The sequence below is a fragment of the Lissotriton helveticus genome, chromosome 6 (assembly GCF_964261635.1).
Source record: "Lissotriton helveticus chromosome 6, aLisHel1.1, whole genome shotgun sequence".
Taxonomy (NCBI): Eukaryota; Metazoa; Chordata; class Amphibia; order Caudata; family Salamandridae; genus Lissotriton; species Lissotriton helveticus.
The window spans coordinates 1,164,514,644-1,164,531,277 of NC_136067.1; the positions used below are offsets into that span (position 1 = coordinate 1,164,514,644).

The 16,634-nt window shown below is 42.8% G+C and overlaps 1 protein-coding gene across 1 annotated transcript in view; it reads left to right on the forward strand.

The window, feature by feature from the left end:
• The window catches only part of URB2 (URB2 ribosome biogenesis homolog), a 543,562-nt gene that overhangs the window by 386,326 nt on the left and 140,602 nt on the right, over positions 1-16,634 (forward strand). Inside the window, exon 7 of the mRNA XM_078648834.1 lies at positions 6,082-6,324. Within this exon, the coding sequence (XP_078504960.1) occupies positions 6,082-6,324 (243 nt within the window). The remainder of the gene's footprint in view (positions 1-6,081; positions 6,325-16,634) is intronic.

Sequence of the window (16,634 nt, forward strand, 5' to 3'; positions counted from 1 at the left end):
ATTCTCTCCAGGACATCCTCGGTGCCCCAGAGTCCACGTGGCAGCGGAGACAAACTTCGCGACAAGCACCTGATTGCGCCCGACATCGCCTGGTTCCTTCCTGGTCACTGGCTAGTGACCCAGACTCTGTCCCCTTTCAGGTACTCTACATCTTCGATCCACCCTTGGATCTCACCGGACACTTCTCTTCTGGACGCCTGCAGCATCTTAATCTCCAGGCACCATAGATCTTCGTGACGAAACCCGACACGCTTTTGCACCTGTGCACCCGCTTCCTGTGGGTGAGGTAATACTTGGACGCCGGTGCTCCTGTAGTGGTTTACACCTCTAGTGTCTAAGTCTAAAGTTTTGTCCTTCTAGTCCAGTCGGAAGACTCTTAAAACTGTAACTCGATAACTTTCACGCACCATTGACTTTGCATTGGTGCATGCGTGTGCTTTTAGCACTGCACCCGAATCCCGCGGGCTACTCCCGTCCTAACTGCTGTTAGTCCAGTGTAGTCCCAGCGATTCCCTAGGCCTTACCACTGATCGATTAGTGATACTTATACCACTTTTTTTTATATATGGTTTGAGTGGCTACCGGCCCTATCCATACTTGTGCAACTTTCATATGTTATATTGTGCTTTTGTTTAAACGCTTGTGCTTCTTTACTCATTAAGAGTATTGGGGATTATTCTGAGAATAGATACATATATTTTTATAATATATAACTTGTGTGGTGTCCTTTCATTTGATATTACAGGATTGCATATGGTAAAACAGCTGGCTCCACATGCCCTCTTGAGTTAAGCCTTTTAGGCTGCTTAGACCATGCTACCCCTAGGATAGCTTGTCTTTTAAGGTTGACTTACAACCCCCACCATAAGGGATTGTTTGGACTGATACAAGGTGCCCACAGAACTGTGGACATCATATACCAGGCCAACTTCTCACACCTAGCGAACACAGTGCATGCGCTTCTTCGCCTTGGAGAGACTATTGTCGTCGCTTTGGTTTGCGAAGGGAGGCAAACCATGTGCGTGCACTAACAGGCAATGTGCGCGCGCATGGCGTCTCCTCACACGCTCCCACCGCACGCTTGATTTACCTTTCAGTACATGTGTGTGCTCACATTGCGGCTCCTCTCGCTCTCACACGCTCCCTTCGCGCGCTTTGCGATAGCACACGCTCCTCGCAGCCTTGTCGTGCGCTCGCCACTCGCGGGCTCAAAACTATTATTGTCAGGGCCGTGCGCAGCACAAGAGGACTCAATTATGAGGTAAGGTTAACCTAAATTTTCCAGCAAGAAATGGGGAATTATGCAGCTCAATTTTTCTAGGAATCAGCCAATTGTACAGCACACAGTGCAATATGTGGATAGTGTTGAAAATCCATAATTATGCTTAAAATGCCCAGCGTCCCAGAAATGCAGCATTATGAATAGCAAAGGGAGCGAAAGAGCAAGAGCCCGCCCCATTCAAACACTAAAACAAGAACGTAATAAGCTGTAGCAATGAAAGCTTCCATCACACAAAACGACAACGGCACCGCACAATGAAAATGCAGCACAGGCCACAACAATTCGGTACCATCCTCAAAACATAGAAACAGTACGACATTGGCAGTAGCGAAGTAACCTCCTCATGCACAGAATACAGCATAGGAATGCAGTTGAAGCTTGACCCTACGCATAGTACAGCACGGACAAGTTCAGTTCCTCCAATTCCTCACAGGGTTTCTATCAATTATGTAGCGTCAACATACAAACCACTTTCACTCGTATCACTAACTCGAGCTATTTCATTCTTTAATGGTCACTTCTAGCTTTTAGAGATTAGGAGGCAGCGCCCCCAAGTGGAGTACAGCTGCAGGTGCTTCCTATATCCGGCCAAATGGTTGTTGCTAGGGTTATCTGAATGTTGGTAGCTATGTGGTGAGGACTAGTTTATTTAATTCTTTGATTTTGCTACTTATCCCACGGGGGCTGTCAGAGCACCTTGCATCACACGCACAATATACATTGACAATAAATCATACATGTGTGTAAATTAATGTTCAGGAAGTTGCATAAAACACTGAGGGTTTCAAAGTGTAGGAGTCAAACATCGACTTTACTGTTAGGGATTATAATTTAAGAGTGCATGGCTGGGAAACACACAAAGTCAGCAATTAAAACGTAAGACATTGCTTCTTGTTGTTTGTACTACCAAGACTTTATTACTACCCAAAGAAACCCCATATAAGTACAACAGATTGAGCAGAAACAGTAAGGTTATACCCGTCTCTTGCTGCAGTTTGCATGCTGGTTCTCTATGTCAGGTCGTAGTTCAATGTGCTTTAGGAAAAGGATTGCAGACTATGAAATGCAAGTAAATGAAGGATCTCTATATCAACAGCCCTAACCCACTTGCCTTTCTACATTGTGGTGACACATCTGGTCACCTTTATAGATAGAATTCAAGACAGGAAGTTTTCCACCAATGCAATCCATGTCACTTTATTTTCTTTTTAACTCTTCCTCATCCGGGAAGAAGTATTATACGGGCACCCACCAAGGAACCCTCTCACGGGAGGTAGGTTGAACAGAATATTGCTGGGGCCTACTTCTCCCAATGACCACAATTTGAGTATAAATAGGGAAGAACTGTTGGTGGTACAGGATTGTGGCAGGCGTAACCATTTGTGAAATGTATGCTTTTAATTTCATTGCGAAATCTGTCTCTATCCTGCCTCTTTGCACAGTCTCCCTGCTGGGTTCATACATGACCCTCAATGCACATGTTCTCTTCTACGCACCAACTGCCCCCCGGCACAAGGGGCTTATATACAAGCCACTTGTGTCCCCGGTACGTCACTTTCTCCCATGTTAAAAGTGAGGCATCGGCGGCGCAAGGGGCATGTAAATAAGCCCTTGGGTTCATAAATGGCCTTCATTTGGCCCTTCTGCTAACTTCACTGGCGGAACGAAACTTGAGGGGCCCCCCTGCCCCATGGGGGCTGCGAGGGCCCGTGTTACGCCACTGACTGACATACTGTCCCCCCGATTCCTAGCAGGGCCGGACTGGGATGGCAAACCAGCCCTGGCAATTACGTCCGACTGGCCTCCGGGGGTGGGGGGAGGGGGGCTTGCGGAAACATTGCTGTCCTTTTGTTACAAGGAGCCGATTTTGCAGCACTGTTGCAAAACCGGCCCCAGCAACAAAAACGTCCCCCACCAGTACAAAAGCTGTCTCCACAGGGGAAATCCCCGGTGTCCTCTACCGCCAGTCCGGCCCTGATTCCTAGCCCACTGGGATCATACTAGGCTCTCTTTGCCCCTTCTGCTGACACACCGTCCTCTCAGCTCCACTACCAGTGGGTTCATAAATGGCTCTCTGTCTCTTCTGCTGATGCATGCCCCCTCAGCTCCCTGCCCACCTCATACATGGCTCTCTCGGCCCCTTCTGTTGTCACACTATCCTGTCAACCGCTTGCTCATTGGATTCACATAAGGCTCCCTCTGCCCCTTCTACTGACACAATGTCCAGTCAGCCCCTTGCACACTGTTTTTTCATGGTTCTCTCTTCCCCTTTTGAAGACACACTTCCCCAACAGCTCCTTCCCCCTGGGTTCAAATATGGCTGTCTCTGTCCCTTCTACTGTCACACTCTGCCGTCAGCCACTTGCTTACTGGGTTCTTACATGGTTCTCTCTGCCCCTTCTGATCACACATAGCCCTGTCAGGTCCTTGCTCACTAGGTTCTTACATGGCTCTGTCTGTCCCTCCTGATGACACACTGTCCCCTAAACCCCTTGTTTATTGGGTTCTTACATGGCTCTCTCACATGACACAAGTCCTAAACAATTAATTTCAATGCAATAGGTCTCACATTTGTGAGAGTTTGAGCAATTGGCATTGTAAATGACAAGGCCTTTTTTTTATGTATTTTGAAAGCCTGCAAGCCCGTGTAAATATGCACTTTGTACAGGCACAGTTACTGACAGCCTTGCTTCTCGTAAGCAACTACTACTATAAGTACAAAGTGTGTGTTCATGCACTGATTGCAGGTTTTCAAAACACATAAATAAAAGGCATTGTCTTTTATTTTATTTTTATTTTATTTTAAAAGTTTTATATAGCTCTGGCTAGACCCGGAGGTATCAGAGCACTTTACATGAGCATCAGATCATAGTTACAGGTTACATCATTACAAAGGTTACACAGTTCTTAGAGCATGGCAAAAGTTACTTGTAAGGTCGAGATAAACAATAAGCACAAATACGTAAGGGGAAAAGAAGGCAAGGTGAGAGATTCGGGGGGGTTGGAGTAGGGGAACTAGACAGATAATGAAGGTGGTAAAGAGGAGGGGAGGTGAGGATGAGAGTCACAGCATGGGGAGAAGAGGGGAAGGGTGACGGGGACACAAACCGGTAGACGAGTCAAGGCAATGTCCAAAGTCCAGTAAGCTGTGATGCAAAACCTATTGCATTGCAAATGCTTGTTGTTTCAGTTTCTGCCTAGGGCCTCTGGGTTCTATTACAGCGCAGAGCTGGTGGGGACTTTCCAGATGGCAGTTTCATATATCAGTGATGTGTGATGCAAGTCTGCATTTTGGACCTTGCATTAGGTGCCATTGATTGCCTTGCAGAGTTTCATATAATAAATTGTGTTTGAAATCCGCAGTACATAAAAAAAAAAAAAATTGTATTGAAAATATTGTCATAGTAATAAAACATTACCAGGCATATGCATCAAAGTAAATACCGGTCGCAAATGGGCAGATTCTCAGAATCTGCCCCTTTCCGACCGGTATTTTTGCATTTGGGATGCATCATCCCAAATGCAAAAATCGCAATTTAAGGATTCTCTAAATTGAGATTCCTTAAATTGCGATTGCATTTAAGGAATCCCAAATTGAGATTCCTTAAATGCAATGCATGAAAGTCAAAAAAATAGCGAATTCGCTAATAGGAGTAGCAAATTACTATGAAGTTGAACTTCATGGTAATTTGCTAAAACTTTGAAAAAAGCACTTTTGTGCATTTTTCAAAGTTCCATGTTGCGCACACACATGCCCTTAGGGCATGTGTGTGTGCAACATATGTGCAGAGATGAATTTCAGGGGTGCAACAGGGTGTCATTATGACACCCTTGCACCCTTGAAATTGCATGAGCAATTTGCGAGTACCTACTGGTGCTCGCTAATTGCTCATGCAATCTCCAATTCATTCCTATGGGCCTATAGACCCATAGGAATGAATGTTACAGCATTCCTTAATTGCGACTAGCAATTAGCGAGTAGCAATTAAGGAATGTTTAGGAATCGCTATTTTAATAGCGATTCCTACATGCAGAGGCTTTTGCTATTCCTAAATAGCGATTCCTTAAAAATCGCTATTTAGGAATAGCAAAAGGCTACGTTGATGCATCTGCCAGTACATTGGTTAAAAGAGATGTAATAAATAATAAAGTTAACAAAGTCATTTAGAGTAAGAAGGTACTTAACAGCAAAAAAAACTACTGTAACATTAAGAAAAACTATTGAGAGGAAAGAACTAGGAAAGAATAAAATACATCCACATAATAAGTGTATATATTACTTAAGTAATGCTTATATTTCGCTTTATTTTGTTTTATATAAAAAGAAAAGGAAAGAGAAGAAAGGGGTGAAAGGGAAGAGAGAGGGAAGGAAGAAAGAGGAGATAGAACAGGTAGAATATATTATAAGTATTAGGAGAAAGAAGAGTGTGAGGATTGAAAATCTGTAAATGGTAACCATAATCGGATTTAATCTTTTGAAATATTGAGGAATGAGTGACAGAAGCTATTCTATGTTCATCACATATATTAAATTCCACCATATCAAAAAAGATCGTTTAGAATTCTCTTTCCAACAAGTTAATATACCTTTAAAAGCAAGGGCAATTGCAGTACATATTTTTGAAATCGCGCCCTGACCCTTTGAAAACGCTGGCGGGTTTGTCTAGTGCTGAGGGTATTTCATATGGGGAAATCCGTATCAAACAACTTTGTTAAAGGTAAACCTTAAAGTTTATTGTTTCTCAAGCCTTTATAAAGGGGAAATTATTGATGCAGAACTTGTTTATTTATCCATGTAGCTTCTAACAGTGGAGGCCTGTCGCATCCAGCCTCTGGTCTCCGTACTCGTTGTGCCCATTTTGGACCTTGTGGCCTACATGCTAATGAAAGGAGAAGGGATCCTCCAAAGTCCGCACCATGTAACGCTGGCGTTCAGCATTCTTCTGTCTGTGTCATTCGACCGCCTGCACCGAGACGACTACTACACCGTCTTCCATGGAAGTCACAAAGTACTTTTCTCCATTTTGCAATATCATACAAAGGTGAGAAACTGACTCGTTAGCAAGAAAGGGAAAACATAAGGTGATTACTTGTCAGCACATCTAACCTCCTCGACCTCTGAATGGCTTGCTCTGACGAGCCACTTTGATTTGTAGCAAGAAATGTTTTTCTACAGCCAGTCCTAGGTGGCTAGCAAACTATCTTGAAATTAAATCTTTATTGCTTTCATTTCCTACCATCAGTCGAAAATGCATGAAGAGTACAAATCTAGAGATTTTAGAAGCACACAAGTATGACAGTCAATGTAGTGTTGTATTAAAAATTGTTTACCATACACAGTCCATCACTTACAAATTAATTCTCTTCAACTTTCTTGACTGTTGTATCTCCTAACCTATACATTTGAAATGCTGTAATGTCAATATCTCAATACTCGTTTCAGCACCATTACCATCCGCAACTGCAGCAACTTTAATCACAGCTGCTTAGTTCTTTAACCCGTTTGCTGCGCTCGTCGGCCAACGGCCATGGCGAGCACTACCTCGGTAGTGCTGCGCATGTCTGTTGGCCGATGTGCCCGCCAACTCTTTCAAACCGCCTCACTGCGGCGGACTGCGCGCCCCGGTTAAGCGGTTATTAACTTAACAACTTGTGACAACAAGGACTGAATTGATCTCCCTTGTTATGGAAACACTAATAGGACTGAAAAATGATGGAGAGCTTTTGACCATGTCTCTGGAGTAGACATATGGGCTATTTTAACAGTCAACCCAAAATGAGATTTTCACTGGACTTAAGGCACACCATAGCCCTAGAAACCAGGGCACAAATTAGTCATATTGGCAAGATCCAGGACTTCAACACCGTAATATTTCTATCTTGGTCATGTAGTTAGCTTGACTCATAATGGAACTCAAATGTTCCTTTTCATTAATATAAAAACTAGATATTTGTCCTTGGGGGTTTCATCCCATTGGTGTGTGTTAGACCTGTCAGCCCTTTGGGTGGTCCCTCCTATTATTTATTTATTTTTGTCCCCTTTCTGCCCCTCAATTCCTTTCATTTTTATGTCCACTGGAATTTTTAGGTGTTGTCCTAGGGGTTACTCCTTGACCCTATAGTTTTTTTTTAGGCCTTGGTGACTCCTGAAATGGTGGAAACCCAGTCACACAAAATGGTGGCTAGTAACTGCCACAACTGATCACCTCAGAAAAGGGACCCATAGGATAACATAGGGACACTCTGGAACCTTCAAGCTGATTCTAGTAGCCTGAGGCCAGCCTATAAAAGGCCAGAGCGAGGTCCCCCTACTCATCGACCAAGCCCTGCCATGGTGGGATTAATTCTGGTTCCCTGCTTTATCAAGTGCACCTAGGCTACCCTCTGGATGCGGTAGGAAGTTGACCTGGAGCATCACCGTACAGAGATATCTGTGATCGAGGAGTCATTCACTGTGATAGAGGCCCTGGAGTGCTGAGAGAGAGTACCCCGGCGGTAGCTGTGACCAACAGCTGTGAGGGCGCGTGCCTGCCGTGTGAGAATTCCGTCGGAGTTGCTGAGGGGAAGTCTGGCAGGCGCCACCGAAGAGCAGCGGAAGCGGGAAATCGCCACAGCTGTTGTGGCAGTGTCGGAAGGGGCGGAGAAGAGCGGACGGAGGCCGGCTGTGGGCGGAGTCCGGAATTCCTTTGGAGACGGCGACAGAAGCGGTAAAGTCGCGCCCCATTTAACCAGGCGAGTGCAGTCTACTGTCAGCGGAGCCTTCCCCGGATCTTAGAACTGTACGGGCCCAGCTGAGAAGCGAGCTGACGGGACCACGTAGTTACAGTAAGCAGGGGCATCGGTGGGGTGGGAGAAGAAAGCCGCATTCAGTCCTCCGATCCCCCCCACCTAGTGACTCGTACCACCATCAGTGCTCGTTTACTGCAGGACTGGCACATCCTAAGTATTACCAGGCTGAGGGAGGTTCTTCCGAGAGAAAGAGCCTGTAAAATAAACAAAATCTGTCCCATAGAGGAAAGTTGGGCAACGTAGGAGTCTCATAAGGGGTGAGAAGGGAGGGTAAAAAGAATTCAATTACCTTCAATTCACCAATGCGGGGAGGGGGTCCAGAGTGACCTTGCGCTGTAAACTACCTAATAAGTGTAGCCACAAAGATGATTAACTGACTGTGGGACAAGACGGAGTAATCTATATGGTATAAACCAATGAGTAGCTGGGTTGGAAATCTTTGCCAGTGAACCATTGGGGGAATAAGACCAATGTTACTTTGTGCCTCATGTATTAATTGATTACCTTACTTGTTGTTGTTCAGGTATTCCTCTATTGAGCCAAGGTGCTAAAGGGCTAAGTGGGGTGTAATTGACAAGATTTGTATCCTGCTGTTAACAGAAACCTTGAACTTCCAAGGGTAAGGATCAACTGTAAATAACTGTGTGGAGAAGTGATATTTTCTAGTTGCTGCAATTGAGACTGTGGATTACTTTCTGCTGTGGGAAGCGGTAAGATGTAGCAGTGAACCAAAAATTGGGGGAGAGAAGAAATGTTGTGTGTGTACTGTTGAACTGGTGCTCATATATACGACCACCCATGTGTAGCTATTTTTATGTATTGAAACTCCATCTGCTGAAGAACAAAGAGATTATTTTATAAAACAGCTCGTATTTTCCTAAGACTGGTGTAGTGTCTTTCTTTTCTTGTGGATGGACGCTGTGTTACTGTAAGGGTGTGACGCAAGCTTACCACTTTTGCCTTTGGGATAGACCTTCCTACTTTGTGCCAAGCTACCCTATGTAGACTGGTAATCCCAGGTCTAACAGTGTGATACATCAGAATGAATGAATCAATTGTTACTCATCTTGGCTCAAAAATACATTTTAAAAAAGCTGCAGTGGGATGGCCGTGACTCTCCAAATATGTCCCAACAGCCAGAATTCTTGCTACCAAAATTAGTCGTCAGGCAGAGATTGATTGATGGGGACCAACTGTTGGACTCAGCTAGCCAAAAGCAGGACTGTATGATTTAACAAATAAGGAATCACGTTTGTTCTTAGACCAAATGAAGAGTTGTAGTAATGGACAAAGTATCCTTAACTTGACTACACTTTTGGCCAGGAATATGTTGAGTGGAGCCACCTGTGATGGCAGATTCACTTTAGGCATTACAGGTCTGGACAGCCCCTTGGTTATCACCCCTGGGTGCCAAAGCCTAAAATTGGCACAACAACGCGACAATGATGTTTTAGAATCTAAATATTAAACTGACTCATGTTCTGAAGAAGGGCTGCGGACACAATGCTGCCACAGAGGTCTCTGCCTGCCCCAATATGTATGCTGCAAAGGTCACTCATAGAAGGAAGACTTTCCCCAGTACTGTGAAAATCACTCCTAAAAGCCAACAACCAGAAGCAAAACCAAGGTCTACCTGCCAGACAGTAAAACACAGAAGGTTTCCAATGTTTCTCGAAAAGGTTATTTAAAGAAAAGACCAAGGGGCAGAATCCTGCCCACCCTTTTCCCATTTCTGATGAGTCAATTTTGTACTCCGGCTTCTCTCTGCTCAAGCATCTAGCTCACATTTGCTTTATGAAGACAACCACATCTTTTATAGGCAAAGCCTCAGCACTTGGGGTAGAAGCTGGGGCGGAAGCTAAGCGGTGCAGCAGCAGCAAAATATATCTCTCTTCAGACTGTGAGATGCCTGTGTCCTGTAAAAGAACTCTCAGCCTGCACGCTCAGAGCCTTTTGGGGTTCAAAGCACTTACAATTAATCTGGGCTGGTGGATGACTGAGATGAAAATTAACTATTCTCCTGAAACTTCTTTTAAATGAGTATGTGCCTTCCTAATTTCAACCATCTCTAAATAAAAACGATGTGGACTTCCTTATCATCTTAAACACTTTATTCGTTTTTTGCAAAGAAAGCCATAGAAGTCAAACAAACACACTTTAAAAAATCTCCATCTGATACATAGTAAAACAGTGCAAGATAACCATCATGGGTTCAATATTACGGGGTAAAAAAGAAAACAAGCACTATGTCAAGAACAAGAGAGTCAGAGTGTGGAAAAGACGTAGCCTGGGCACCGCAAAATACAGGATTAATCTTATCAGATACAGTGAAAACGTCTGTCACAACTTCATAAGATACAAAATAATGGACGTAAACCATATTAAAACCAAATTCCTTTTATCACAGAGTCAGGTAACAGGCCCTAAGGGTTAATCATAGCTGGACCTAAGCCTAATGGCAGCCCTTGAAAAGCTAAGAACATGCAGAACTGAGTAGCTAGAAAGCAGCTGTTAAAAGATCAAAGCAGGTCTAACCGGACTAAAACTTGATTTTGTAAGAAAAGAAATGATAAAAGACTTTCTAGGAACCTCATAAAAACTACAGAACATTAAAAAGTGCATCATATCCTGTGGAGACTTTCAGTTGCAGTCATAGGGTGAGAGGCACTGCCCTCTATAAACTATGTGAGGATGGGCTTGGGAGAAAATGAAAAAGATCTAATCGAAATCTGGTCAATAAAAAACGGTCATGGTTACTTTTAAACCATACGAGATATGGTTTGATTGATGGCCCAGTTTTCAGTAAGAGGTACCTACGTACACTAGATTTCCTCAGTTCCACTTATTCTCTGGCACTCATGCGCTTCTTTGGAAATTTTTCCTTCACCCAAGTCATATCCCTACTACAAATCTCCTCTGGGTTCTCGAATAGATCTGCCCTTCCCAGGCTAGAGAAGCATTTTCCGACGTACTTGAGACAGCAGAAACGATTCACGTGATTGAGGGAGAGACAATCTCTTAAAATGTTCTTACTTAAGGGCGTTTTCCTTCTTGTTCCAGATTTTCATCCATATGAAAGGGGGCGAAAATCAAACACTTCTGAGAGGAAAGCCATTCCTAGTTCTTTGTGCACTACAAACAATGGGATACTCTGTGGTAAGCAGAGTGTCCATTCCAGAAAGGTATTTTCCACAATTTGCAGTGCATACTGCTCAGTGTGACCCCAGATCTCGCTCCTAGAAGTAATTTTCGAAATTCATTTAGCTTTATAAATCTGCTAGAATGCCCCAGTCGACCTACTTCCCAATCTGTTGGCAAAATTAAAAGCAGCCTTGATCGCCCTGGCCAGGTCCCCCTTCTTTCGACTTGTCAGAGGGCGGCAATTCAGGGCCTCATCGAACACTACCCTTCAGGTAGGAAAAAATGTCAGTCTTGCAGATCGGCATAAACCCTACCTAAAATGTGTAGGACTTAGCTGGTCGGAGATCTGTAGTGTAGTTCCTATATTCCCAATAGGCTCTGCGCATTGGAATAGTGTATCCTGTAGTTTAGACGTAGGACTGAAGTCAACTAGGTCTCTACCGAACTTAATTGTGTGTGTGCCAGCTAGCTCAGAGGTCACTAGAAACTTTCTCGAATAAACAAGAAGGGATTAGTTTCTGACAACCGCTTAAAACTGATGTATGACATCACAACGCATGCTTTTACTCCGCATGCCATTTCAACGCAGTTTTTACAACACACGTCGTTACAACGACTTGCGTTGGGGGGCGCTGGATAGTGGAATAGTTTAATTTTCTATTCCAACTCCAGTCCCCGTGGATAGTAGGGAAGGTGTTGGATAGAAAATAAAACTATTCCCTATCCTACAGCGCCCTCGAGCGCAAGTCGTTGTAACGACTTGCGTTGTAATAGCTGCGTCGTAATGGTAGTGCGGAGTAAAAGTTGCGTTGTAAAGGATGTTCCCCGCTTAAATCATGACAACTTTGTTCCCCAAGAATAAGAAATATATCTCTAGAGTCACGGAAACAATAGATAGTTATTTTACTCAGTCAATCGTGCATTCTTCGTTTCACCAGAGGTGCAGAGAAATAGAGAGACGGGCGTTTTCAATAAAAGGGTATTTATTGAACAGTCTTCTTTCTCAAGCATAAGAAATAAACTGCTGCAATCGTAATACTTGCTGTGAAGTACAGAGCATATAATACAAAGAGTATTATAAAATAATACTGTAAAAGCATGATATGGTTTCTAAGCCATAAGATACCTAAAATGCATAAAATACATACAGTGATGAATAATGACTAAAAGTACTCAACTGGTGCTTCTAAAATACGCCTACCCTTGGTGTACCTAACCTAGGTCTAGTACAAGGGAAGAAGTAAGTGAGGTGTAGCCTAGTTTTAGTATTAGTTGCCAAGAATCTATTTCAAGAATTCTCCTAGGGTCTAATCAGCTCCGTACATTGGTTTAGAATGTAGGAGGTCTTGTATCTCTCTCTCAGGACTCAATTTCCCAGCAACCCGCAAGGGTAGCCTGGAAGCACTGGAGCTGGATTTCTCGGCTGGAGAAAGTACAGCGTCTCCCAGTGCGTCAGCTGGAGGGTCGGCTTCCTTCGGCACTTGCTGCAGCAGGGCGCGTCGGGCAAGTAGATAGTCGAACTGCTCCAAACCACCCTGTGTTTGTTTGGACAAGTGTGGGCATATTTATACCTTGAAGGTGCCGAGTTTAATGGAAGATTGGACATAATAACGTCATCAGAGACTTAATTGTCTGAAAACTCCATGATTTCTTGGATAAATTAATATTCATGCAGGGGGAAGTCCCTGACTGCTGAAGGCGGGTTTTTCCAAGAAATCGTTGTAGATTTTCGGAACTGGTGGAAGTAGCCAAGCCGTATTAGGACTACTTGAGCTATGTCTTAATATGATTATGATTTCTATGCCTATATAAGAATACGGTATTTTATATCTATATAAGGGCATGAATCGGGAAAATTACACTAGGGTCCTAAAACGCTATACAACACCCACTCCACGTATTATGTCTAATATTACTAAATCTATAAGCATAAAAAACATAACTAAAGCATGTGTTCATAATCCCACCCACAATACATGAAATGCATTAAACATGGTTTATACACATACATGAGTATTTGTCTTGTTCGCATTTTACAAGCAATCGCTGTCATTACCAAATGCTATCTAAATGAAACATGAAATGACAGTTATGAAATGGCTCTAAATTTACAGAAGAAAAAGGTCGAGACAATTCCATAGCATAATATATAAACAGTTCAAGTTTTTATGAAATAATGCCAAATATTTGTCTATAGGAAGTATCAAATGAATCTCTTGTTCTCTAAGAATAGTTCTACTTTAAGCAGATTACTTTGTGCCAAGTGAAAAGGGTCTATTCTGGGATGAAGAGAAAATAGTTTTCAAATGTAGATTGTAGAAACATAGAGTTCCCAAGTTAGAGGGTTTGTTTTGAAAAACCGAAGGCCGAATTTCAGGGTTCATGGAACGCTGTGTGCACTTTCAAAAGTTATTCTCAGTGTCGGGAGAAAACATCAAATCATCTAAGCTGGCAAAGAAACCGTCTACCATAGTTGGTGAAAGTGGAACTACTTCATCAAGTATATCAAATGTGCATAGATGTGAAACATCGCCGTCAGCGTCAGTCGCATTAGCAATGTTCGATGTAGATGGTACCTGTGTGCCTGTTGTTCCACGTACCTCACCAAGAGCTGGATTTACTGGTGAGATCTCAATGAATTCCATCATTAGGATTGGCAGCCGTTGGGGGCAACACAATGCATGAGTCGTTACCGGACCTAGCAAGGCGTCAACATCCGTTGGCAGTGCTGATGGAAGTGTAAGACAGATGTCTAACACGCATTCTTCTCTGCAAAGCAGGCATCGTAGAACAGGTAAGATGCAATCTTGCCAGATTTGTCTGAATGAAAGGAACCAAGTGGTATTCAGATCTCTTAAAAGAGCCAAGCCAAGAATATGTGTAATTCTGTCACGATACCGCATGGCAAGGAGAGCTTGTTCCATGGTAGTCTGGGTATCATTGGTGACTGGATTTGCCATATCGGAGCAGGAGAAATAAAAATAGAATTCCTGCTACGAGTCCCAAAATGAGAGGCAGACCGCCGAACACAGAGTGCACGAAATTTGGAAAAATGCCGAGGACTGTTTCGAATGGTGTTAACAGTCCCGAAAAGATCATCTTAAATACATGTGCGATGCCGCTGGTATCAGACATGTTTAAGATTTGACCTAACATTTCTGCGAAATGTACTGGGCAGTTTGTTGATAATAATGCATGTATCTCTACAGAAGTTCTTGCAACTTGCAGATCATATGTTTCTCTAGACTAGGTCAGTGGCACGTTTTTTTGTAAAAGAATGGCTTTCATTCAGCTTAAAGTATCAACTTGTATAGAAGAGATATTCAGTGAAGGCCATTATGCCGTCTCCCTGTCTGCAGTACTCTTTGGATACAATACTTGCATACAACAAGTGACCCTCGCTGACACACTGACCAGATAGGCTCTTCCTGGCAACATGCCACAACAGCTGTGATCGTTGAGCATAACATAGCTCCCATTGGAAAGGTGCCTAAAAATTGGTTCTATCACGGCCGCTGAAGTGCATGTGGCAAGAAAGGTTATTTAAAGAACCTTCGCAGGCTCCATGTAAATTAATACCTTTACATCAAAGTGTACCGCTTAGTGAGTTTTTACAGTTCTTTGTACTAAGAAATACCTCCTTTCCCCCACTCCAACATTTGTGTGTATATGGTAAATTCCAGGTTGACTTAATGTATCCTTTACCCAACCTTTCATACAGGCCTGCTGGTATGTGCTGTAGACAATACTGAAATTGGATTATCCATTCAACGACAGGTTTCTCAGAAACTGTCAATGGTAATCTTTCCAGTTTTTCAATTCTCAGCACCGTATAGTCTGCTCCTCTTTGTGCCAAAGAGATTTGTTTATCTGTAAGGTTAAGAACGGTAAACAATGACGTGGTATTGATTAGACGCCATGGCACATAGCCTGAACGGAGATTTTGCAACTTCAATCCTAGTAGCATTATAGAATGCAATTGAGACTGGCCATGTTGTAACATTAGCAAATCCTGTTCTATTATGTCAATGGCAGATGATACAATGCTGTCCAAAGAATAAATTCTGGAGGACAGAGTCATTAACCCATTGTCCACTACAGAGAGTGCTTTCTCTAAATTAATACGATCAATTTCTCGTATTTTTTCTGCAGTTTCCATTTGCGTTATTTTCCAAGCTTCGTTGTACGCAGCGTATATACCGACATATATGAAACGTTTTTGTCGTTTTAATGCGAGGCCCCAGTAAGAAGTCTTGCAAGTCAATGCCTTCTTTAAGAAAAGTCAAGTGTTGTTTAATTTCTGGGAGTGTGGATTTCTGTAGCCAATCAAGGCATAGTTTTCCTACACTGTATGTGGTGACTATCCCTGGATGTTGTCTCTGGGAGTACCTTGGATCTGGCCTATTCATTTTGAACCCTTCTGTTTTGTTCGTGAATCTATCTTGACAGTTATTCGTGTCTATGGGCCAGATTAACCATTGTTTCCAATCAGGATTGGTTCTGTTGTGTTTCAAAATTTGTTTCACGCCTACCTCCTCATCTGCAGAGCCATTACTGTCAGATGTTGCCTTCGGTATGGACAGTTTGTTTAAATCTTTTATCTTAGTTAAACCAAGACATGATGTTTGTTGAACGGTGTCGTTCAAAAATATGACTTGTTTTGGTATAATGCAGGCTCTGAACAAGGCTTCTGAACCCTTCACCTGCCATTCTTTTGTGCCCCCCAGAGAGTTTTTGTCTCAATGTTGTCTTTCCAAAAGTTAAAACCTAATGTAGACAGCTGAGCATAACATTTTGCAGAATAAATTTGTTTAGTTGTGGTCAACATCGTTTTCATTCCTGTCTTATTCACATTTTTGAAATAAAACGTTTCTGGGTTTGTGACATTAAAACCTGTAAAGTATGGAAATTTGTCATAGAATGTTTTAGAGCTGCCATTTGGCGGTGTTGGACAATGTTCCTATTGATTGTAAGTAAAAACATTTCTAGGATTTACAGATTTGTGCAAATAATGGTGACCAAAATGATTGTAACAATACAGTTCTTCATAACTTGTTGAACCTTCTAAGTGTTCATGTTTTTGAAATTTTGCTGACATTTCTAAGTCTGACATCCTATTATTAACAGTTTCAAAGTCCCAATCATCTGAAAAGGTGCTTAATGAAACAAAATCACTTAAAGAAACCTTAAACTGGTGTGGAATCTTCAAACAGCTCCACCGGGCCATAAATGTCATAGTCAGTTGTGCCCCATGCTATACCACCAGGTATAGGAACTGCTGTGATGTTCACTGATGACAGGTCTCTTCGCTCACGATGAGATGATTTGTAAGGTTGCAGGAGTAAGTTGATGTTCTTACTTGCTGTGTCCATTGTACTGTATTTTCCATCTATCATTTGTCCCAAACTTAAAACCAGAATGA